At 46.8% G+C, this 22,759-nt stretch overlaps 1 protein-coding gene across 1 annotated transcript in view; it reads left to right on the top strand.

The window, feature by feature from the left end:
• Window positions 1-22,372, top strand: part of LOC115191027 (histone H3.v1-like) — a 34,826-nt gene extending 12,454 nt beyond the window's left edge. Inside the window, exon 2 of the mRNA XM_029749029.1 lies at window positions 21,785-22,372. Coding sequence (XP_029604889.1) covers window positions 21,836-22,372 — 537 coding nt within the window. The 5' untranslated portion in view covers window positions 21,785-21,835. The remainder of the gene's footprint in view (window positions 1-21,784) is intronic.
• Window positions 22,373-22,759: the final 387 nt, after the last annotated feature.

Genomic DNA, 22,759 nt, shown 5'->3' with positions numbered 1-22,759 from the left:
GCTGTGGCAGTATTTATAGTAACAGTGGAGGGGCTGTGGCAGTATTTATAGTAACGGTGGAGGGGCTGTGCTGTGGCAGTATTTATAGTAACATTGGAAGGGCTGTGGCAGTATTTATAGTAACAGTGCAGGGCTGTGCTGTGGCAGTATTTATAGTGACAGTGGAGGGGCTGTGGCAGTATTTATAGTAACAGTGGAGGGGCTGTGGCAGTATTTATAGTAACAGTGGAGGGGCTGTGGCAGTATTTATAGTAACGGTGGAGGGGCTGTGCTGTGGCAGTATTTATAGTAACAGTGGAGGGGCTGTGGCAGTATTTATAGTAACAGTGGAGGGGCTGTGGCAGTATTTATAGTAACAGTGGAGGGGCTGTGGCAGTATTTATAGTAACAGTAGAGGGGCTGTGGCAGTATTTATAGTAACAGTGGAGGGGCTGTGGCAGAATTTATAGTAACAGTGGAGGGGCTGTGGCAGTATTTATAGTAACAGTGGAGGGGCTGTGGCAGTATTTATAGTAACAGTAGAGGGGCTGTGGCAGTATTTATAGTAACAGTGGAGGGGCTGTGGCAGTATTTATAGTAACAGTAGAGGGGCTGTGGCAGTATTTATAGTAACAGTGGAGGGGCTGTGGCAGTATTTATAGTAACAGTGGAGGGGCTGTGGCAGTATTTATAGTAACAGTGGAGGGGCTGTGCTGTGGCAGTATTTATAGTAACAGTGGAGGGGCTGTGGCAGTATTTATAGTAACAGTGGAGGGGCTGTGGCAGTATTTATAGTAACAGTGGAGGGGCTGTGGCAGTATTTATAGTAACATTGGAGGGGCTGTGGCAGTATTTATAGTAACAGTGGAGGGGCTGTGGCAGTATTTATAGTAACGGTGGAGGGGCTGTGCTGTGGCAGTATTTATAGTAACAGTGGAGTGGCTGTGGCAGTATTTATAGTAACAGTGGAGGGGCTGTGGCAGTATTTATAGTAACAGTGGAGGGGCTGTGGCAGTATTTATAGTAACATTGGAGGGGCTGTGGCAGTATTTATAGTAACAGTGGAGGGGCTGTGGCAGTATTTATAGTAACGGTGGAGGGGCTGTGCTGTGGCAGTATTATAGTAACAGTGGAGGGGCTGTGGCAGTATTTATAGTAACAGTGGAGGGGCTGTGGCAGTATTTATAGTAAAAGTGGAGGGGCTGTGCTGTGGCAGTATTTATAGTAACGGTGGAGGGGCTGTGGCAGTATTTATAGTAACAGTAGAGGGGCTGTGGCAGTATTTATAGTAACGGTGGAGGGGCTGTGCTGTGGCAGTATTTATAGTAACAGTGGAGGGGCTGTGGCAGTATTTATAGTAACAGTGGAGGGGCTGTGGCATTATTTATAGTAACAGTGGAGGGGCTGTGGCAGTATTTATAGTAACAGTAGAGGGGCTGTGGCAGTATTTATAGTAACAGTGGAGGGGCTGTGGCAGTATTTATAGTAACAGTAGAGGGGCTGTGGCAGTATTTATAGTAACAGTGGAGGGGCTGTGGCAGAATTTATAGTAACAGTGGAGGGGCTGTGGCAGTATTTATAGTAACAGTGGAGGGGCTGTGCTGTGGCAGTATTTATAGTAACAGTGGAGGGGCTGTGGCAGTATTTATAGTAACAGTGGAGGGGCTGTGGCAGTATTTATAGTAACATTGGAGGGGCTGTGGCAGTATTTATAGTAACAGTGGAGGGGCTGTGCTGTGGCAGTATTTATAGTAACGGTGGAGGGGCTGTGCTGTGGCAGTATTTATAGTAACAGTGGAGGGGCTGTGGCAGTATTTATAGTAACAGTGGAGGGGCTGTGGCAGTATTTATAGTAAAAGTGGAGGGGCTGTGCTGTGGCAGTATTTATAGTAACAGTGGAGGGGCTGTGGCAGTATTTATAGTAACAGTAGAGGGGCTGTGGCAGTATTTATAGTAACGGTGGAGGGGCTGTGCTGTGGCAGTATTTATAGTAACAGTGGAGGGGCTGTGGCAGTATTTATAGTAACAGTGGAGGGGCTGTGGCAGTATTTATAGTAACAGTGGAGGGGCTGTGGCAGTATTTATAGTAACAGTAGAGGGGCTGTGGCAGTATTTATAGTAACAGTGGAGGGGCTGTGGGAGAATTTATAGTAACAGTGGAGGGGCTGTGGGAGAATTTATAGTAACAGTGGAGGGGCTGTGGCAGTATTTATAGTAACAGTGGAGGGGCTGTGCTGTGGCAGTATTTATAGTAACAGTGGAGGGGTTCTGGCAGTATTTATAGTAACAGTGGAGGGGCTGTGGCAGTATTTATAGTAACAGTGGAGGGGCTGTGACAGTATTTATAGTAACATTGGAGTGGCTGTGGCAGTATTTATAGTAACAGTGGAGGGGCTGTGCTGTGGCAGTATTTATAGCAACAGTGGAGGGGCTGTGGCAGTATTTATAGTAACAGTAGAGGGGCTGTGGCAGTATTTATAGTAACAGTGGAGGGGCTGTGCTGTGGCAGTATTTATAGTAACAGTGGAGGGGCTGTGGCAGTATTTATAGTAACAGTGGAGGGGCTGTGGCAGTATTTATAGTAACGGTGGAGGGGCTGTGCTGTGGCAGTATTTATAGTAACAGTGGAAGGGCTGTGGCAGTATTTATAGTAACAGTGCAGGGCTGTGCTGTGGCAGTATTTATAGTGACAGTGGAGGGGCTGTGGCAGTATTTATAGTAACAGTGGAGGGGCTGTGGCAGTATTTATAGTAACAGTGGAGGGGCTGTGGCAGTATTTATAGTAACAGTAGAGGGGCTGTGGCAGTATTTATAGTAACAGTGCAGGGCTGTGCTGTGGCAGTATTTATAGTGACAGTGGAGGGGCTGTGGCAGTATTTATAGTAACAGTGGAGGGGCTGTGGCAGTATTTATAGTAACAGTAGAGGGGCTGTGGCAGTATTTATAGTAACAGTGGAAGGGCTGTGGCAGTATTTATAGTAACAGTGCAGGGCTGTGCTGTGGCAGTATTTATAGTGACAGTGGAGGGGCTGTGGCAGTATTTATAGTAACAGTGGAGGGGCTGTGGCAGTATTTATAGTAACAGTAGAGGGGCTGTGGCAGTATTTATAGTAACAGTGCAGGGCTGTGCTGTGGCAGTATTTATAGTGACAGTGGAGGGGCTGTGGCAGTATTTATAGTAACAGTGGAGGGGCTGTGGCAGTATTTATAGTAACAGTAGAGGGGCTGTGGCAGTATTTATAGTAACAGTGGAGGGGCTGTGGCAGTATTTATAGTAACAGTAGAGGGGCTGTGGCAGTATTTATAGTAACAGTGGAGGGGCTGTGGCAGTATTTATAGTAACAGTGGAGGGGCTGTGCTGTGGCAGTATTTATAGTAACAGTGGAGGGGCTGTGGCAGTATTTATAGTAACAGTAGAGGGGCTGTGGCAGTATTTATAGTAACGGTGGAGGGGCTGTGCTGTGGCAGTATTTATAGTAACAGTGGAGGGGCTGTGGCAGTATTTATAGTAACAGTGGAGGGGCTGTGGCAGTATTTATAGTAACAGTGGAGGGGCTGTGGCAGTATTTATAGTAACAGTAGAGGGGCTGTGGCAGTATTTATAGTAACAGTGGAGGGGCTGTGGCAGTATTTATAGTAACAGTGGAGGGGCTGTGCTGTGGCAGTATTTATAGTAACAGTGGAGGGGTTCTGGCAGTATTTATAGTAACAGTGGAGGGGCTGTGGCAGTATTTATAGTAACAGTGGAGGGGCTGTGACAGTATTTATAGTAACATTGGAGTGGCTGTGGCAGTATTTATAGTAACAGTGGAGGGGCTGTGCTGTGGCAGTATTTATAGCAACAGTGGAGGGGCTGTGGCAGTATTTATAGTAACAGTAGAGGGGCTGTGGCAGTATTTATAGTAACAGTGGAGGGGCTGTGCTGTGGCAGTATTTATAGTAACAGTGGAGGGGCTGTGGCAGTATTTATAGTAACAGTGGAGGGGCTGTGGCAGTATTTATAGTAACGGTGGAGGGGCTGTGCTGTGGCAGTATTTATAGTAACAGTGGAAGGGCTGTGGCAGTATTTATAGTAACAGTGCAGGGCTGTGCTGTGGCAGTATTTATAGTGACAGTGGAGGGGCTGTGGCAGTATTTATAGTAACAGTGGAGGGGCTGTGGCAGTATTTATAGTAACAGTGGAGGGGCTGTGGCAGTATTTATAGTAACGGTGGAGGGGCTGTGCTGTGGCAGTATTTATAGTAACAGTGGAGGGGCTGTGGCAGTATTTATAGTAGCAGTGGAGGGGCTGTGGCAGTATTTATAGTAACAGTGGAGGGGCTGTGGCAGTATTTATAGTAACAGTAGAGGGGCTGTGGCAGTATTTATAGTAACAGTGGAGGGGCTGTGGCAGAATTTATAGTAACAGTGGAGGGGCTGTGGCAGTATTTATAGTAACAGTGGAGGGGCTGTGGCAGTATTATAGTAACAGTAGAGGGGCTGTGGCAGTATTTATAGTAACAGTGGAGGGGCTGTGGCAGTATTTATAGTAACAGTAGAGGGGCTGTGGCAGTATTTATAGTAACAGTGGAGGGGCTGTGGCAGTATTTATAGTAACAGTAGAGGGGCTGTGGCAGTATTTATAGTAACGGTGGAGGGGCTGTGCTGTGGCAGTATTTATAGTAATGGTGGAGGGGCTGTGCTGTGGCAGTATTTATAGTAACAGTTGGAGGGGCTGTGGCAGTATTTATAGTAACAGTAGAGGGGCTGTGGCAGTATTTATAGTAACAATGGAGGGGCTGTGGCAGTATTTATAGTAACAGTAGAGGGGCTGTGGCAGTATTTATAGTAACAGTGGAGGGGCTGTGGCAGTATTTATAGTAACATTGGAGTGGCTGTGGCAGTATTTATAGTAACAGTGGAGGGGCTGTGGCAGTATTTATAGTAACGGTGGAGGGGCTGTGCTGTGGCAGTATTTATAGTAACAGTGGAGGGGCTGTGGCAGTATTTATAGTAACAGTGGAGGGGCTGTGGCAGTATTTATAGTAACAGTGGAGGGGCTGTGACAGTATTTATAGTAACATTGGAGTGGCTGTGGCAGTATTTATAGTAACAGTGGAGGGGCTGTGCTGTGGCAGTATTTATAGTAACAGTGGAGGGGCTGTGGCAGTATTTATAGTAACAGTGGAGGGGCTGTGGCAGTATTTATAGTAACATTGGAGTGGCTGTGGCAGTATTTATAGTAACAGTGGAGGGGCTGTGGCAGTATTTATAGTAACAGTGGAGGGGCTGTGCTGTGGCAGTATTTATAGTAACAGTGGAAGGGCTGTGGCAGTATTAATATTAACAGTGCAGGGCTGTGCTGTGGCAGTATTTATAGTGACAGTGGAGGGGCTGTGGCAGTATTTATAGTAACAGTGGAGGGGCTGTTGCAGTATTTATAGTAACAGTGGAGGGGCTGTGGCAGTATTTATAGTAACAGTAGAGGGGCTGTGGCAGTATTTATAGTAACAGTGGAGGGGCTGTGGCAGTATTTATAGTAACATTGGAGTGGCTGTGGCAGTATTTATAGTAACAGTGGAGGGGCTGTGGCAGTATTTATAGGAGGGGCTGTGCTGTGGCAGTATTTATAGTAGCAGTGGAGGGGCTGTGGCAGTATTTATAGTAACAGTGGAGGGGCTGTGGCAGTATTTATACTAACAGTGGAGGGGCTGTGCTGTGGCAGTATTTATAGTAGCAGTGGAGGTGCTGTGGCAGTATTTATAGTAACAGTGGAGGGGCTGTGGCAGTATTTATAGGCAGTATTTATAGTAACAGTGGAGGGGCTGTGGCAGTATTTATGGGCAGTATTTATAGTAACAGTGGAGGGGCTGTGGCAGTATTTATAGTAACAGTGGAGGGGCTGTGACAGTATTTATAGTAACATTGGAGTGGCTGTGGCAGTATTTATAGTAACAGTGGAGGGGCTGTGCTGTGGCAGTATTTATAGTAACAGTGGAGGGGCTGTGGCAGTATTTATAGTAACAGTGGAGGGGCTGTGGCAGTATTTATAGTAACATTGGAGTGGCTGTGGCAGTATTTATAGTAACAGTGGAGGGGCTGTGGCAGTATTTATAGTAACGGTGGAGGGGCTGTGCTGTGGCAGTATTTATAGTAACAGTGGAAGGGCTGTGGCAGTATTTATAGTAACAGTGCAGGGCTGTGCTGTGGCAGTATTTATAGTGACAGTGGAGGGGCTGTGGCAGTATTTATAGTAACAGTAGAGGGGCTGTGGCAGTATTTATAGTAACAGTGGAGGGGCTGTGGCAGTATTTATAGTAACAGTAGAGGGGCTGTGGCAGTATTTATAGTAACAGTGGAGGGGCTGTGGCAGTATTTATAGTAACATTGGAGTGGCTGTGGCAGTATTTATAGTAACAGTGGAGGGGCTGTGGCAGTATTTATAGGAGGGGCTGTGCTGTGGCAGTATTTATAGTAGCAGTGGAGGGGCTGTGGCAGTATTTATAGTAACAGTGGAGGGGCTGTGGCAGTATTTATAGGCAGTATTTATAGTAACAGTGGAGGGGCTGTGGCAGTATTTATGGGCAGTATTTATAGTAACATTGGAGGGGCTGTTCTGTGGCAGTATTTATTGTAACATTGGAGGGGCTGTGCTGTGGCAGTATTTATAGTAACATTGGAGGGGCTGTGCTGTGGCAGTATTTATAGTAACAGTAGAGGGGCTGTGCTGTGGCAGTATTTATAGGCAGTATTTATAGTAACATTGGAGGGGCTGTGCTGTGGCAGTATTTATATGAACATTTGAGGGGCTTTGCTGTGACAGTTTTTATAGTAACAGTGGAGGGGCTGTGCTGTGGCAGTATTTATAGTAACAGTGGAGGGGCTTTGCTGTGGCAGTATTTATAGTAACAGTGGAGGGGCTGTGGCAGTATTTATAGTAACAGTGGAGGGGCTGTGCTTTGGCAGTATTTATAGTAACAGTGGAGGGGCTGTGGCAGTATTTATAGTAACATTGGAGGGGCTGTGGCAGTATTTAAAGTAACAGTGGAGGGGCTGTGCTGTGGCAGTATTTATAGGCATTATAGTAACAGTGGAGGGGCTGTGCTGTGGCAGTATTTATAGTAACAGTGGAGGGGCTGTGCTGTGGCAGTATTTATAGGCAGTATTTATAGTAACAGTGGTGGGGCTGTGCTGTGGCAGTATTTGTAGTAACAGAGGAGGGGCTGTGGCAGTATTTATAGGCTGTATTTATAGTAACAGTGGAGGGGCTGTGCTGTGGCAGTATTTATAGTAACAGTGGAGGGGCTGTGGCAGTATTTACGGGCAATATTTATAGTAACATTGGAGGGGCTGTGCTGTGTCAGTATTTATAGTAACATTGGAGGGGCTGTGCTGTGGCAGTATTTATAGTAACAGTGGAGGGGCTGTGCTGTGGCAGTATTTATAGGCAGTATTTATAGTAACATTGGAGGGGCTGTGCTGTGGCAGTATTTATAGTAACAGTGGATGGGCTGTGCTGTGGCAGTATTTATAGTAACAGTGGAGGGGCTGTGGCAGTATTTATGGGCAGTATTTATAGTAACAGTGGAGGGGCTGTGGCAGTATTTATAGTAACAGTGGAGGGGCTGTGACAGTATTTATAGTAACATTGGAGTGGCTGTGGCAGTATTTATAGTAACAGTGGAGGGGCTGTGCTGTGGCAGTATTTATAGTAACAGTGGAGGGGCTGTGGCAGTATTTATAGTAACAGTGGAGGGGCTGTGGCAGTATTATAGTAACATTGGAGTGGCTGTGGCAGTATTTATAGTAACAGTGGAGGGGCTGTGGCAGTATTTATAGTAACGGTGGAGGGGCTGTGCTGTGGCAGTATTTATAGTAACAGTGGAAGGGCTGTGGCAGTATTTATAGTAACAGTGCAGGGCTGTGCTGTGGCAGTATTTATAGTGACAGTGGAGGGGCTGTGGCAGTATTTATAGTAACAGTAGAGGGGCTGTGGCAGTATTTATAGTAACAGTGGAGGGGCTGTGGCAGTATTTATAGTAACAGTAGAGGGGCTGTGGCAGTATTTATAGTAACAGTGGAGGGGCTGTGGCAGTATTTATAGTAACATTGGAGTGGCTGTGGCAGTATTTATAGTAACAGTGGAGGGGCTGTGGCAGTATTTATAGGAGGGGCTGTGCTGTGGCAGTATTTATAGTAGCAGTGGAGGGGCTGTGGCAGTATTTATAGTAACAGTGGAGGGGCTGTGGCAGTATTTATAGGCAGTATTTATAGTAACAGTGGAGGGGCTGTGGCAGTATTTATGGGCAGTATTTATAGTAACATTGGAGGGGCTGTTCTGTGGCAGTATTTATTGTAACATTGGAGGGGCTGTGCTGTGGCAGTATTTATAGTAACATTGGAGGGGCTGTGCTGTGGCAGTATTTATAGTAACAGTAGAGGGGCTGTGCTGTGGCAGTATTTATAGGCAGTATTTATAGTAACATTGGAGGGGCTGTGCTGTGGCAGTATTTATAGGAACATTTGAGGGGCTTTGCTGTGACAGTTTTTATAGTAACAGTGGAGGGGCTGTGCTGTGGCAGTATTTATAGTAACAGTGGAGGGGCTTTGCTGTGGCAGTATTTATAGTAACAGTGGAGGGGCTGTGGCAGTATTTATAGTAACAGTGGAGGGGCTGTGCTTTGGCAGTATTTATAGTAACAGTGGAGGGGCTGTGGCAGTATTTATAGTAACAGTGGAGGGGCTGTGGCAGTATTTAAAGTAACAGTGGAGGGGCTGTGCTGTGGCAGTATTTATAGGCATTATAGTAACAGTGGAGGGGCTGTGCTGTGGCAGTATTTATAGTAACAGTGGAGGGGCTGTGCTGTGGCAGTATTTATAGGCAGTATTTATAGTAACAGTGGTGGGGCTGTGCTGTGGCAGTATTTGTAGTAACAGAGGAGGGGCTGTGGCAGTATTTATAGGCTGTATTTATAGTAACAGTGGAGGGGCTGTGCTGTGGCAGTATTTATAGTAACAGTGGAGGGGCTGTGGCAGTATTTACGGGCAATATTTATAGTAACATTGGAGGGGCTGTGCTGTGTCAGTATTTATAGTAACATTGGAGGGGCTGTGCTGTGGCAGTATTTATAGTAACAGTGGAGGGGCTGTGCTGTGGCAGTATTTATAGGCAGTATTTATAGTAACATTGGAGGGGCTGTGCTGTGGCAGTATTTATAGTAACAGTGGATGGGCTGTGCTGTGGCAGTATTTATAGTAACAGTGGAGGGGCTGTGGCAGTATTTATAGGCAGTATTTATAGTAACATTGGAGGGGCTGTGCTGTGGCAGTATTTATAGTAACATTGGAGGGGCTTTGCTGTGGCAGTATTTATAGTAACAGTGGAGGGGCTGTGGCAGTATTTATAGGCAGTATTTATAGTAACATTGGAGGGGCTGTGCTGTGGCAGTATTTATAGTAACATTGGAGGGGCTTTGCTGTGGCAGTATTTATAGTAACAGTGGAGGGGCTGTGGCAGTATTTATAGTAACAGTGGAGGGGCTGTGCTGTGGCAGTATTTATAGTAACAGTGGAGGGGCTGTGCTGTGGCAGTATTTGTAGTAACAGTGGAGGGGCTGTGGCAGTATTTATAGTAACAGTGGAGGGGCTGTGGCAGTATTTATAGTAACAGTGGAGGGGCTGTGGCAGTATTTATAGTAACAGTAGAGGGGCTGTGGTAGTATTTATAGTAACAGTGGAGGGGCTGTGGCAGTATTTATAGTAACAGTAGAGTGGCTGTGGCAGTATTTATAGTAACAGTGGAGGGGCTGTGTCAGTATTTATAATAACAGTTGCGGGGCTGTGGCAGTATTTATAGTAACAGTGGAGGGGCTGTGGCAGTATTTATAGTAACAGTGGAGGGGCTGTGCTGTGGCAGTATAATTGGGAATTGATGTATGAGATATCCTCTCCACATGCAGGCGTTAAGTGTACCAGGAATGTAGGACTACTGCACAGATCTAACAGCTGAGGACGTAGCTGCCTGGCAGAGTGCTCTTAAGATCTAACAGCTGAGGACGTAGCTGCCTGGCAGAGTGCTCATAAGATCTAACAGCTGAGGACGTAGCTGCCTGGCAGAGTGCTCATAAGATCTAACAGCTGAGGACGTAGCTGCCTGGCAGAGTGCTCATAAGATCTAACAGCTGAGGACGTAGCTGCCTGGCAGAGTGCTCATAAGATCTAACAGCTGAGGACGTAGCTGCCTGGCAGAGTGCTCATAAGATCTAACAGCTGAGGACGTAGCTGCCTGACAGAGTGCTCATAAGATCTAACAGCTGAGGACGTAGCTGCCTGGCAGAGTGCTCAAAAGATCTAACAGCTGAGGACGTAGCTGCCTGGCAGAGTGCTCATAAGATCTAACAGCTGAGGACGTAGCTGCCTGGCAGAGTGCTCATAAGATCTAACAGCTGAGGACGTAGCTGCCTGGCAGAGTGCTCATAAGATCTAACAGCTGAGGACGTAGCTGCCTGACAGGGTGCTCATAAGATCTAACAGCTGAGGACGTAGCTGCCTGGCAGAGTGCTCAAAAGATCTAACAGCTGAGGACGTAGCTGCCTGGCAGAGTGCTCATAAGATCTAACAGCTGAGGACGTAGCTGCCTGGCAGAGTGCTCATAAGATCTAACAGCTGAGGACGTAGCTGCCTGGCAGAGTGCTCATAAGATCTAACAGTTGAGGACGTAGCTGCCTGGCAGGGTGCTCATAAGAGCTAACAGCTGAGGACGTAGCTGCCTGGCAGAGTGCTCATCAGATCTAACAGCTGAGGACGTAGCTGCCTGGCAGGGTGCTCATAAGATCTAACAGCTGAGGACGTAGCTGCCTGGCAGAGTGCTCATCAGATCTAACAGCTGAGGACGTAGCTGCCTGGCAGAGTGCTCATAAGATCTAACAGCTGAGGACGTAGCTACCTGACAGAGTGCTCATTAGATCTAACAGCTGAGGACGTAGCTGCCTGGCAGAGTGCTCATAAGATCTAACAGCTGAGGACGTAGCTGCCTGACAGAGTGCTCATAAGATCTAACAGCTGAGGACGTAGCTGCCTGGCAGAGTGCTCATAGGAGACACACACTGAACACACATGCATCAGGATTATTACTTCTCCTTGCTGCTAAAGGTTTCCTATTTTGAAAGTTTTCTTCAGAAAAGTAGACACACACACACATTGCATGCCCATCATATAACCCATAATATGGTTATATGATGTCACATGCTGTGTATTTCAACATATATACCCCCCCCCCCCTCCGTTTTCAGAACTACCGTGCAGATTTAGGACAGTTTGCAGGCATAATTCAACAAAGAGAAAAATGAACGTGCGCTTTCTGCTTTTCCAGCATATTAAATGATTTAAAACACAAACACAATTAAGAGGTGAAGTTGAGGTGTGAAAAAAGTGGATGGAGAGTAGAAGAGAGGATGGAGAAGGAGAATGGTGAGTAACTGATATAAAAAGTGGCACATAGCTGACAGATAGGAGGATAGATGGGATATATAAAAAGGTGGAGATTGAAAAGACAACAGAGAGAGAGAGAGAGAGAGAGAGAGAGAGAGAGAGAGAGAGGTGAGTAAAGCAAAGGAGCGATAAAAGTAATTGAATGTGAATCCATATTGATTGGCCTACATAAAACAGGTTAGGACACTATACATGATGCTGTGTCTCCATACATGGGGGAGTTTATGGAGTCAGATCTAATCAGCATCGTTCAGTCATTCAGCTCTCTGTCTTCCCTCATCACTTATCTGTCACTAGTCATCTCTAATCTATCTAAGGACACATCCTGACGGATGTCATTCACTAGAGCAAAGGTATCGGAGTCGTATGGGATTAGACTAGTCTCAACACAGACCTTTTGTTTAAGGACCAGGATGTTAACATGTCATAGAAGATGTATAAGTGATAAATATCTGAGATATTAGGAAAATCATTACTGAATTGTATTTGTTCTAGTCTCAGACTAAATGAAACTATTGCTCTGTATACCAGTTGAGGATGTCTTTATTCATTCAAAAGCAGACACCAACTAAAAGCAGACGCAGACTTTTCTAAAATCTGGACTTTTCTTATCTGTTGAAAAGCCTCCCAACGGCTCTATACCACTGAACAGTGCAAACCACTGAATCAACCACTAGTACTGTAGGGAGCTGTCAAACCCACCGCAAATAACTGTCAAGTAACCCCATCCCACTCAATGACAGCTCTGTCCAGCCTACTGTGCCCCAGTGGCACCCTATTCCATATATAGTGCACTACTTTTGACCAGGGACCATAGGGCTCTGGTCGACAGTAGTGCACTAGGAAGGAAACAGGGTGAAATTTGCAACGCACCCCAGCTCTCTGCTCTGCTCTTCAATTAGTATTTTACTTTCTGTCCATTTCTGTCTCTGACTATGAGTCTGTTGTGTAATCCCTGGTCCCTAGTTACAGGTGTTTCATTACAGCCAGCACATAACACCAGGCTGGTTAGACTGTCTGAAACAGTCTGTCTGAAACAGTCGGTCTGAAACCTGCCTGCTCATCACACACACACTGCTCCGGGCCAGTCCCAGTGGGATGACATCACAACCTGTACTTAGCTGATGGAGCTGTTCTTCATGCTGACAAACATAAGAGACATGTTCTACCAGCCTGGTGTCCGTTTCAGATCTGATTCCAACTCCTCTTACTAACATGTAGTGTACTGCATGACAGCGATAGTTGGAGCAGTTGGCTATAACGTGTGTAGATTTAGACCAGCCCAGGCTCGTGTGTTTAGGAGTCCAGGCTCAGAAACCCTTGTGTTATTGTGAGGGGCAGAGCTGGGGGTGTTATGTGGTGTCTGTTCCCTGCGTACAGGCCTGGAGCAGAGCACAATCTCTCTTTAATATTTCACACCCCTCGTCTGCTCCTCAGTCCCCTCCCCTACAGCCACACCCACTACCCTTTATTCATTCATCAGCCCCTCCACTACACTGCCACACAATGGTCCTCACTAGAGCTGCCTGCCAGGGAGGGAGGGAGGCAGGCGGGTGGTCAGGCAGGGACGCAGGCGGGTGGTCAGGCAGGGACGCAGGCGGGTGGTCAGGCAGGGACGCAGGCGGGTGGTCAGGCAGGCAGGCGGGAGAACTTGCCTCTGTGTGTGATGTCATCACTCTGCTTCCAGACCAACAGGCAGGCGAGGGAGAGCTGCAGCTGGTGTTAGTGAGCTCTTGGAATAGGCGGCAGAAAGAGAGAGCTGCAGCTGGTGTTAGTGAGTTCCTGGAATAGGCAGCAGAGAGAGAGAGATGTAGGTGGTATTAGTGAGCTCCTGGAATAGGCAGCAGAGAGAGAGAGATGCAGCTGGTATTAGTGAGCTCCTGGAATAGGCAGCAGAGAGAGAGAGCTGCCTGGCTGCCTGTGAATGAGGTCATCACTCTGAGCCTGTTCACACTGTTTCCTGTGCCATCTTTAGATTGAATGTGGGGGTAACAGGCAGAATGTACTGTCATACTGTAGTCGTCCACCTGACTAACTAAATGGACTAGGAGGTCAGTGTTGAGCCTCAGGAGGTACAGCTTGTGGTTTCCTCTCTCTCTTCATCCACCCATCAATTGTGTACTGTAGGGGTGTTCACTATTGTTTTATGGATTTCCCAAAGCGCTGAATTGCTGAATCCTTTCCATGTGTTCTGCTACTGTTGCCTGACAGAGATATTATGCTTGGAAGGAGAGATGTAATTTATGAATATTCACCTTCCCTCCTTCTAACATAACTGTGTGGGAGGGAGTGTTTGGTCATTGTTCTTTGATCACTGTGTAGGAGAGTGTGTGATCACTGTCTGTAGGGAGAGTGTGTGATCACTGTGTAGGGAGAGTGTGTGATCACTGTGTAGGGAGAGTGTGTGATCACTGTTTGTAGGGAGAGTGTGTGATCACTGTGTAGGGAGAGTGTGTGATCACTGTCTGTAGGGAGAGTGTGTGATCACTGTGTAGGGAGAGTGTGTGATCACTGTGTAGGGAGAGTGTGTGATCACTGTTTGTAGGGAGAGTGTGTGATCACTGTGTAGGGAGAGTGTGTGATCACTGTGTAGGGAGAGTGTGTGATCACTGTGTAGGGAGAGTGTGTGATCACTGTCTGTAGGGAGAGTGTGTGATCACTGTCTGTAGGGAGAGTGTGTGATCACTGTGTAGGGAGAGTGTGTGATCACTGTCTGTAGGGAGAGTGTGTGATCACTGTGTAGGGAGAGTGTGTGATCACTGTCTGTAGGGAGAGTGTGTGATCACTGTCTGTAGGGAGAGTGTGTGATCACTGTGTAGGGAGAGTGTGTGATCACTGTGTAGGGAGAGTGTGTGATCACTGTCTGTAGGGAGAGTGTGTGATCACTGTGTGGGAGAGTGTGTGATCACTGTCTGTAGGGAGAGTGTGTGATCACTGTGTGGGAGAGTGTGTGATCACTGTCTGTAGGGAGAGTGTGTGATCACTGTCTGTAGGGAGAGTGTGTGATCACTGTCTGTAGGGAGAGTGTGTGATCACTGTGTAGGGAGAGTGTGTGATCACTGTCTGTAGGGAGAGTGTGTGATCACTGTCTTTTGGGAGAGTGTGTGATCACTGTGTAGGGAGAGTGTGTGATCACTGTCTGTAGGGAGAGTGTGTGATCACTGTCTGTAGGGAGAGTGTGTGATCACTGTCTGTAGGGAGAGTGTGTGATCACTGTGTAGGGAGAGTGTGTGATCACTGTCTGTAGGGAGAGTGTGTGTTCACTGTCTGTAGGGAGAGTGTGTGATCACTGTGTAGGGAGATTGTGTGATCACTGTCTGTAGGGAGAGTGTGTGATCACTGTCTGTAGGGAGAGTGTGTGATCACTGTGTAGGGAGAGTGTGTGATCACTGTGTAGGGAGAGTGTGTGATCACTGTCTGTAGGGATAGTGTGTGATCACTGTGTAGGGAGAGTGTGTGATCACTGTGTAGGGAGAGTGTGTGATCACTGTCTGTAGGGAGAGTGTGTGATCACTGTGTAGGGAGAGTGTGTGATCACTGTCTGTAGGGAGAGTGTGTGATCACTGTGTAGGGAGAGTGTGTGATCACTGTGTAGGGAGAGTGTGATCAGGGAAAATAACAGCATTACCTAACCTTAGTCTCCTGTGGGCGGGGCCTCCTGGGTGACAGTTTGATGACATGTGGCAGAAGACCGGAGGTCAGAACTGACAGAGAAGGATTAGATTAGCTCCCAATTAGCCCTTACTCATGCTGCAACTGTATCAGAAAGGTCAAAGTTTACACATATGGTTGGCTGTGTGCGTGTGTGCATACATGTGTGTGTGTATGTTAGAGAGGGAGGGGCTAGAGAGGGAGGGAGAGAAATGGTCCGCTCCAGTTTTGTGGCCTGAAAGTGGGGCGATCTGTTCCTTGGAAGTTTCCCAGTGAAGTTTCCTGGGGACCGAGACACTGAAAATATCTATCTATATACACACTTTGTCCTACATACAGTAAAAGAGAGGCTGAAAGAGAGAGAGACATAGAGAGAGAGAGAGAGAGAGAGAGAGAGAGAGAGAGGTGTAACAAGAGAGATTGATTGGGGAGGGTAAATGATGGTGGGACATTACAGACCAGATGACATGGCTTTGGATCCACATTGGCTGTGGATGCAAAGAACTTTGACCACTTGTAAGCACTATATCAATCTAATCTGTTAACGGATGTGTGACCCATGTCATGATCCTGGCTCACAGAACAACTTTGAACCGTTGCTGAACCACTAAGAACCACACAGAATCTGACTTATCTCACTGACACTACGTCTCAATAGGAGATGGACTGTGGGTGAGGAGAGAGAGGGTCAATCAACCCCACTGATCAGCAGGAAGTCCAGTCAGTCTGACTCTCTCCCTGGAGTACTGTCAAAGGTACGACGTGACCCTGAACTAAATTGCAGCTTTCCAAGGAGAGTGCTGAAAGAGAAGTCTTTGTTGAGAGGAGATACGCAGTGGGAGAGGTCTCTCTTATAGGAAATATCTCATCTATGTATCTCTCTGTCTCTTCTCTCTCAGAGCACATTCATTAAGGCCTATTATGTGTGACTCATCATGACTTCTCTCTTCAAACTAAATGAACATATTCTCCTTGCATTTCTCCACTTACCCGCTCACTTTTCTCCTTTCGTCTCCGCCTCCCTCATCCCTTTTATTTTGCCCTCTCACCCCAGTCCACCTCCTGCTGTCTCTTCTCCTCCTGCTCCCTGTTCTGCCTTCTTCACGCTCCTTTCCACTTCAACAGTCTGTCTCAGCTTCCTTTCTCAGTCTTCCACTTCAACAGTCTGTCTCAGCTTCCTTTCTCAGTCTTCCACTTCAACAGTCTGTCTCAGCTTCCTTTCTCAGTCTTCTACTTCAACAGTCTATCTCAGCTTCCTTTCTCAGTCTTCCACTTCAACAGTCTATCTCAGCTTCCTTTCTCAGTCTTCCACTTCAACATCTATTCAGCTCCTTTCTCAGTCTTCCACTTCAACAGTCTGTCTCAGCTTCCTTTCTCAGTCTTCCACTTCAACAGTCTATCTCAGCTTCCTTTCTCAGTCTTCCACTTCAACAGTCTATCTCAGCTTCCTTTCTCAGTCTTCCACTTCAACAGTCTATCTCAGCTTCCTTTCTCAGTCTTCCACTTCAACAGTCTATCTCAGCTTCCTTTCTCAGTCTTCCACTTCAACAGTCTGTCTCAGCTTCCTTTCTCAGTCTTCCACTTCAACAGTCTGTCTCAGCTTCCTTTCTCAGGCTTCCACTTCAACAGTCTATCTCAGCTTCCTTTCTCAGTCTTCCACTTCAACAGTCTATCTCAGCTTCCTTTCTCAGTCTCCACTGCCAACAGTCTATCTCAGCTTCCTTCTCAGTCTTCCTCAACAGTCTATCCTCAGCTTCCTTTCTCAGTCTTCCACTTCAACAGTCTATCTCAGCTTCCTTTCTCAGTCTTCCACTTCAACAGTCTATCTCAGCTTCCTTTCTCAGTCTTCCACTTCAACAGTCTGTCTCAGCTTCCTTTCTCAGTCTTCTACTTCAACAGTCTATCTCAGCTTCCTTTCTCAGTCTTCCACTTCAACAGTCTATCTCAGCTTCCTTTCTCAGTCTTCCACTTCAACAGTCTATCTCAGCTTCCTTTCTCAGTCTTCCACTTCAACAGTCTATCTCAGCTTCCTTCTCAGTCTTCCACTTCCAAAGTCTATCTCAGCTTCCAGCTTCCTTTCTCAGTCTTCCACTTCAACAGTCTATCTCAGCTTCCTTTCTCAGTCTTCCACTTCAACAGTCTATCTCAGCTTCCTTTCTCAGTCTTCCAACAGTCTATCTCAGCTTCCTTTCTCAGTCTTCCACTTCAACAGTCTATCTCAGCTTCCTTTCTCAGTCTTCCACTTCAACAGTCTATCTCAGCTTCCTTTCTCAGTCTTCCACTTCAACAGTCTATCTCAGCTTCCTTTCTCAGTCTTCCACTTCAACAGTCTATCTCAGCTTCCTTTCTCAGTCTTCCACTTCAACAGTCTATCTCAGCTTCCTTTCTCAGTCTTCCCGTCACAGTCTATCTCAGCTTCCTTCTCATTCTTTCCACTTCAACAGTCTATCTCAGCTTTCCTTTCTCAGTCCTTCCAACAGGTCTATCTCAGCTTCCTTTCTCAGTCTTCCACTTCAACAGGCTAGCTCAAGCTTCCGTTCCGCAGTCTTCACTTCAACAGTCCTATCTCAGCTTCCTTCTCAGTTCTCAGGTCTTCCACTTCACAGTCTATCTCCACTTCCTTTCTCATCTTCCACTTCAACAGTCTATCTCAGCTTCCTTTCTCAGTCTTCCAACAGTCTATCTCAGCTTCCTTTCTCAGTCTTCCACTTCAACAGTCTATCTCAGCTTCCTTTCTCAGTCTTCCACTTCAACAGTCTATCTCAGCTTCCTTTCTCAGTCTTCCACTTCAACAGTCTATCTCAGCTTCCTTTCTCAGTCTTCCACTTCAACAGTCTATCTCAGCTTCCTTTTCTCAGTCTTCCACTTCAACATCTATCTCATCAGCTTCCTTTCTCAGTCTTCCACTTCACAGTCTGTCTCAGCTTCCTTTCTCAGTCTTCCACCCTTCAACGTCTATCTCAGCTTCCTTTCATCAGTCTTCCACTTCAACAGTCTATCTCAGCTTCCTTCTCAGTCTTCCAACAGTCTATCTCAGCTTCCTTTCTCAGTCTTCCACTTCAACAGTCTATCTCAGCTTCCTTTCTCAGTCTTCCACTTCAACAGTCTATCTCAGCTTCTTTTCTCAGTCTTTCACTTCAACAGTCTATCTCAGCTTCCTTTCTCAGTCTTCCACTTCAACAGTCTATCTCAGCTTCTTTTCTCAGTCTTCCACTTCAACAGTCTATCTCAGCTTCCTTTCTCAGTCTTCCACTTCAACAGTCAATCTCAGCTTCCTTTCTCAGTCTTCCAACAGTCTATCTCAGCTTCTTTTCTCAGTCTTCCACTTCAACAGTCTATCTCAGCTTCCTTTCTCAGTCTTCCACTTCAACAGTCTATCTCAGCTTCCTTTCTCAGTCTTCCACTTCAACAGTCTATCTCAGCTTCCTTTGTCAGTATTTTTCTCTCAACCCTCTCCTCCTTTTTCTACCTTTGCCTCTCCTCCCCAATACCTCCCTGTTCCTCTCTGTCTCTCCCATCCTCTCTGTCCTCTCTCCTCTGCCTTGTTCCCCTCTCCATCTCTCCCATCATCTCTGTCCTCTCTCCTCTGCCTTGTTCCCCTCTCCATCTCTCCCATCCTCTCTGTCCTCTCTCCTCTGCCTTGTTCCCCTCTCTGTCTCTTCCATCCTCTCTGTCCTCTCTCCTCTGCCTTGTTCCCCTCTCTGTCTCTCCCATCCTCTCTGTCCTCTCTCCTCTGCCTTGTTCCCCTCTCCATCTCTCCCATCCTCTCTGTCCTCTCTCCTCTGCCTTGTTCCCCTCTCTGTCTCTCCCATCCTCTCTGTCCTCTCTCCTCTGCCTTGTTCCCCTCTCTGTCTCTCCCCTCTCTCTATTCCTCTCTCCTCTGCCTTGTTCCCCTCTCCATCTCTCCCATCATCTCTGTCCTCTCTCCTCTGCCTTGTTCCCCTCTCTGTCTCTCCCATCCTCTCTGTCCTCTCTCCTCTGCCTTGTTCCCCTCTCTGTCTCTCCCATCCTCTCTGTCCTCTCTCCTCTGCCTTGTTCCCCTCTCTGTCTCTCCCCTTCTCTCTATCCTCTCTCCTCTGCCTTGTTCCCCTCTCCATCTCTCCCATCCTCTCTGTCCTCTCTCCTCTGCCTTGTTCCCCTCTCTGTCTCTCCCATCCTCTCTGTCCTCTCTCCTCTGCCTTGTTCCCCTCTCTGTCTCTCCCATCCTCTCTGTCCTCTCTCCTCTGCCTTGTTCCCCTCTCCATCTCTCTAATCAGATCTGCTGTTTTCCTTTCCTCTTTCTATCTGCTTCTCTACTATGATCTCTCTCTCTCTCCTGGCTCCCAGTCCTTGTCTCCTTGTTCCAAATCCTCAGCTCTCTATTGAAACTAATCCTCTGTATTTCTCTACCCTCAACCCTGGAGCTTCTCTCTCTCTCTCTCTCTCTCTCTCTCTCTCTCTCTCTCTCTCTGTCTCTTTCCCCTCTCTCTCTATCTCTTTATCCATTCAACTCCCCCGTTCCATACTGTCCTATTGCCTCCTCCCTATCTGCTCCCTTCTTCTATCTCCTCCCTATCTGCACCCTTCTTCTATCTCCTCCCTATCTCTGATTACTCAGCACTTTGCAAAATATATTTTTGGATCATATTTTATATTTTCTACCTTTCCTAGTTAGTCAGCTTTCTGACAGGCTTCCAACCTAGATGTCATCTCTGTGTCCTTCCTCCAGCCCCCCAATATCTTTCTTTCTCTCACTCTTTCTCTCTCTCTCTCTCTGTTTCTTTCTTTCTCTCTCTGTCTCTATCTCTCTCTCGCTTTCTCTCTCTCTCTGTCTCTCTCCGTCTCTTGCTCTCTCTCTCTCTCTCTCTCTCTCTCTCTCTCTCTCTCACGCTCTCTTTCTGCCCTTCCCATGTGTCTGTCTCTGTCTAAAACCTACTCTCTTCCTCTCTCTCTCTTCATCTCTCTCTCTCCTGTGTCTCTATACCCCCTTCTCTTTGTCTTCCGCCCCTCTCTCTCTGAGTCTCTCTGTCCTCTCTGCTACCTGACAGTGTTACTGTATGGTGATGTCCAGCTCTGCTGTAACACTACGGTGGCCTGTCAGCTCAGCTGCACTGTGCTCTTCATTAGTGAGGAGGCTGAGATGCAGAATATGACACTGGTTAAAGAACCATGAGAAATATTATATCTGTGTTTCTCAGTGCATTTGTCCCTATGTCATGTGTACTTCCATGTACTCCATGGCTTTGTTTTGGCACAATGTGTCACCATCTCTCATACTAAAATCTTCCTTCTCTCCCACCCTCTGCTTTCTCATTTTCTGATATTGTCTTCTCCTCTCCTCTCCTCCTCTCTGAGGACAGCTAGTGGTATTTGCTGTCACTCACTGTCCTCTGGGAACAGCCCTGGGAGCTGGTGTCAAACACATCTTTTCTCACAGTGGCTCCTCTCTTCCCTGTGTCTTTCAACCATCTTAGACACACACACACACACACACACACACACACACACACACACACACACACACTCCATTTTCAATGTACAGTTCATTAATCTCCTATGCTTGGGTGCATTGAAAGTGAAATAGCTCGAACACAATGAACGACAGGATATTGGATGTTTTCAAAATGAACGTTTAAATGAGCACCCAGAGATAAAACATCACCATTTAGGCAGTTTTATTGGCAGTGCTGTCTCTCTTTTTGTCTTTGTTCCTGGGTATTCATGGTTGATCTAGTTGTGTTGTATTGGAACTGATGTGGGTGTGTGCTGTGAGGTAGATCTCAGGAGGACAGAATTTGGGTTCATCCTCTTCAGGTGGTGTGGATTGTGTTGTGTGGCCACTTGAACATGTTGTTTTGGCTGTGGGGAGCTGTCCTGTATGGAGTGGTGCTGAAACGCACAGAGCGCAATGCTGCCTAGTATCCACTAGGGACTGACCTGAACACTCTCCAGCTTGTAGTGCACTGTCTGCAGTACGAGGTACATCACAGACGCTCTGCAATTGTTCTCTCCACTCTGAGAGGTGAGGCTGAAGACTGTGTTTCATGCTACTTTGAAGTGCTATAGTCTAGTCTAGTCAAATGTGTGAGTGTGTAGAGGTAGTCTACAGTGTGTATTGTATTGTTTGCAGTAGTAGTGTAATGTTTGTAGTTTCAGTCAGAGTGGACTCAGTCAGTCTATAGATGTAGTATTTATCAAGGCACTGGCTGCCAGGGCAGTATTATGTATGTCTACTATATATAGAGCAGAGGTGGGAGATCTGTTGCATACATATTTACATGGGAGGTGTTGAAGAATAAATTGTGATAAAATGGCAGCGCATGGTGACAGTGAAAAGGCAAAGGAGTCAGTCTGTTCCCATAGTGACCAGAGTCAGGACATGAAACAGTGTAGGAACCCCGACAGACACTGGGGCCGCTGGTTGACTTTTTAGGATTGTCCTTGGAACTCTCTCTCTCTTTCTCTCTCTATTTTCAGGGATTTGGGGTGGCAGCGTAGCCTAGTGGTTAGAGTGTTGGACTAGTAACCGCAAGGTTGCAAGTTCAAATCCCTGAGTTGACGAGGTAAAAATCTGTTGTTCTGCCCCTGAACAGGCTGTCATTGAAAATAAGAATTTGTTCTTAACTGACTTGCCTAGTTAAATAAATGTAAAAACATTTTTTTTTTTACCTTTCATGGTTCTCCTCTTCTCCTTTCTCCTCCTCAGTGAGTCTTGGGGAATGATGCCGCTGCCGTTTGTGCCGCCCTCCCTGTCGCCATGACGATGCCACTCAGCCCCCTCTCCAGTGACGAGGAGCAGCAAAGGATGCTGGGAAACAATAGACATCTATATCCTGGGGCAGAGGACGAGGAAGAGGAGGAGGAAGATGAAGAAGAGGAGGGTGAGGAAGATGACCGTGATGAGGAGGGAGAAGATGGGGAGAACGGCGAGCTGGAGGGAGAAGAGGAGGAAGAGGAAGTGGAGGAAGTCAGACGAGGAGGAGGCATGTCGCGAGGAGGCAGGGATGAGGGGCACAGGCAATTAGGCAAAATGGCTGGACGACCCACAGGAGACAGACAGATACGACCCGGCAACATCGGGCACACAGTAAACCCTTATTCATCCAACCATGGACCCACCCATCAACAGCCAGCCAATCAGCAGCAGCAGCAGAAGAGGCTGAGAGAGCATAGCTCCAGCAGGGCGCCGTCAGAGGACGCCCACATCGCCATGATGGTGTTCCGCATCGGCATCCCCGACATCAAACAGACGGTCAGTGACATCACACCTATTGTACCACCCCTACAGATGTAGGATCTTAATTTGAGCCAGTTTGCTACAGCAGAAAAATAATCCTGCAGCAACAGGAAATGTGAATTATTATGTGGATCATAATTAATGGACATTTTTGGAAGGGTTGATACATTTTTTGTTAAGGAGCCTGGTTAAAACTCAAATACACCATAAGTTTGCATTTTCTGCCTTGCAGAAAAATTCTCAGCAACAAAAGAGTGATCAAATTAAGATCCTACATCCGTATAACAATCACTGGCATCAATAAACATAAACATTATGACCACTGACAGTCAGTACCACACCCTATAACAAACCATCAAACAGACAGTCACTACTTCTCCCCCATACAACCACTGACTTCCTGTTCAGCTGTTGGTGAGGATGCTGGGGGTTTACATCTTAAAC

This window comes from Salmo trutta, unplaced genomic scaffold, assembly GCF_901001165.1.
Source record: "Salmo trutta unplaced genomic scaffold, fSalTru1.1, whole genome shotgun sequence".
In the NCBI taxonomy this organism is placed as follows: Eukaryota; Metazoa; Chordata; class Actinopteri; order Salmoniformes; family Salmonidae; genus Salmo; species Salmo trutta.
Note: the sequence above shows the minus strand (reverse complement) of the source record. Positions and strands in the feature narration are given on the sequence as shown.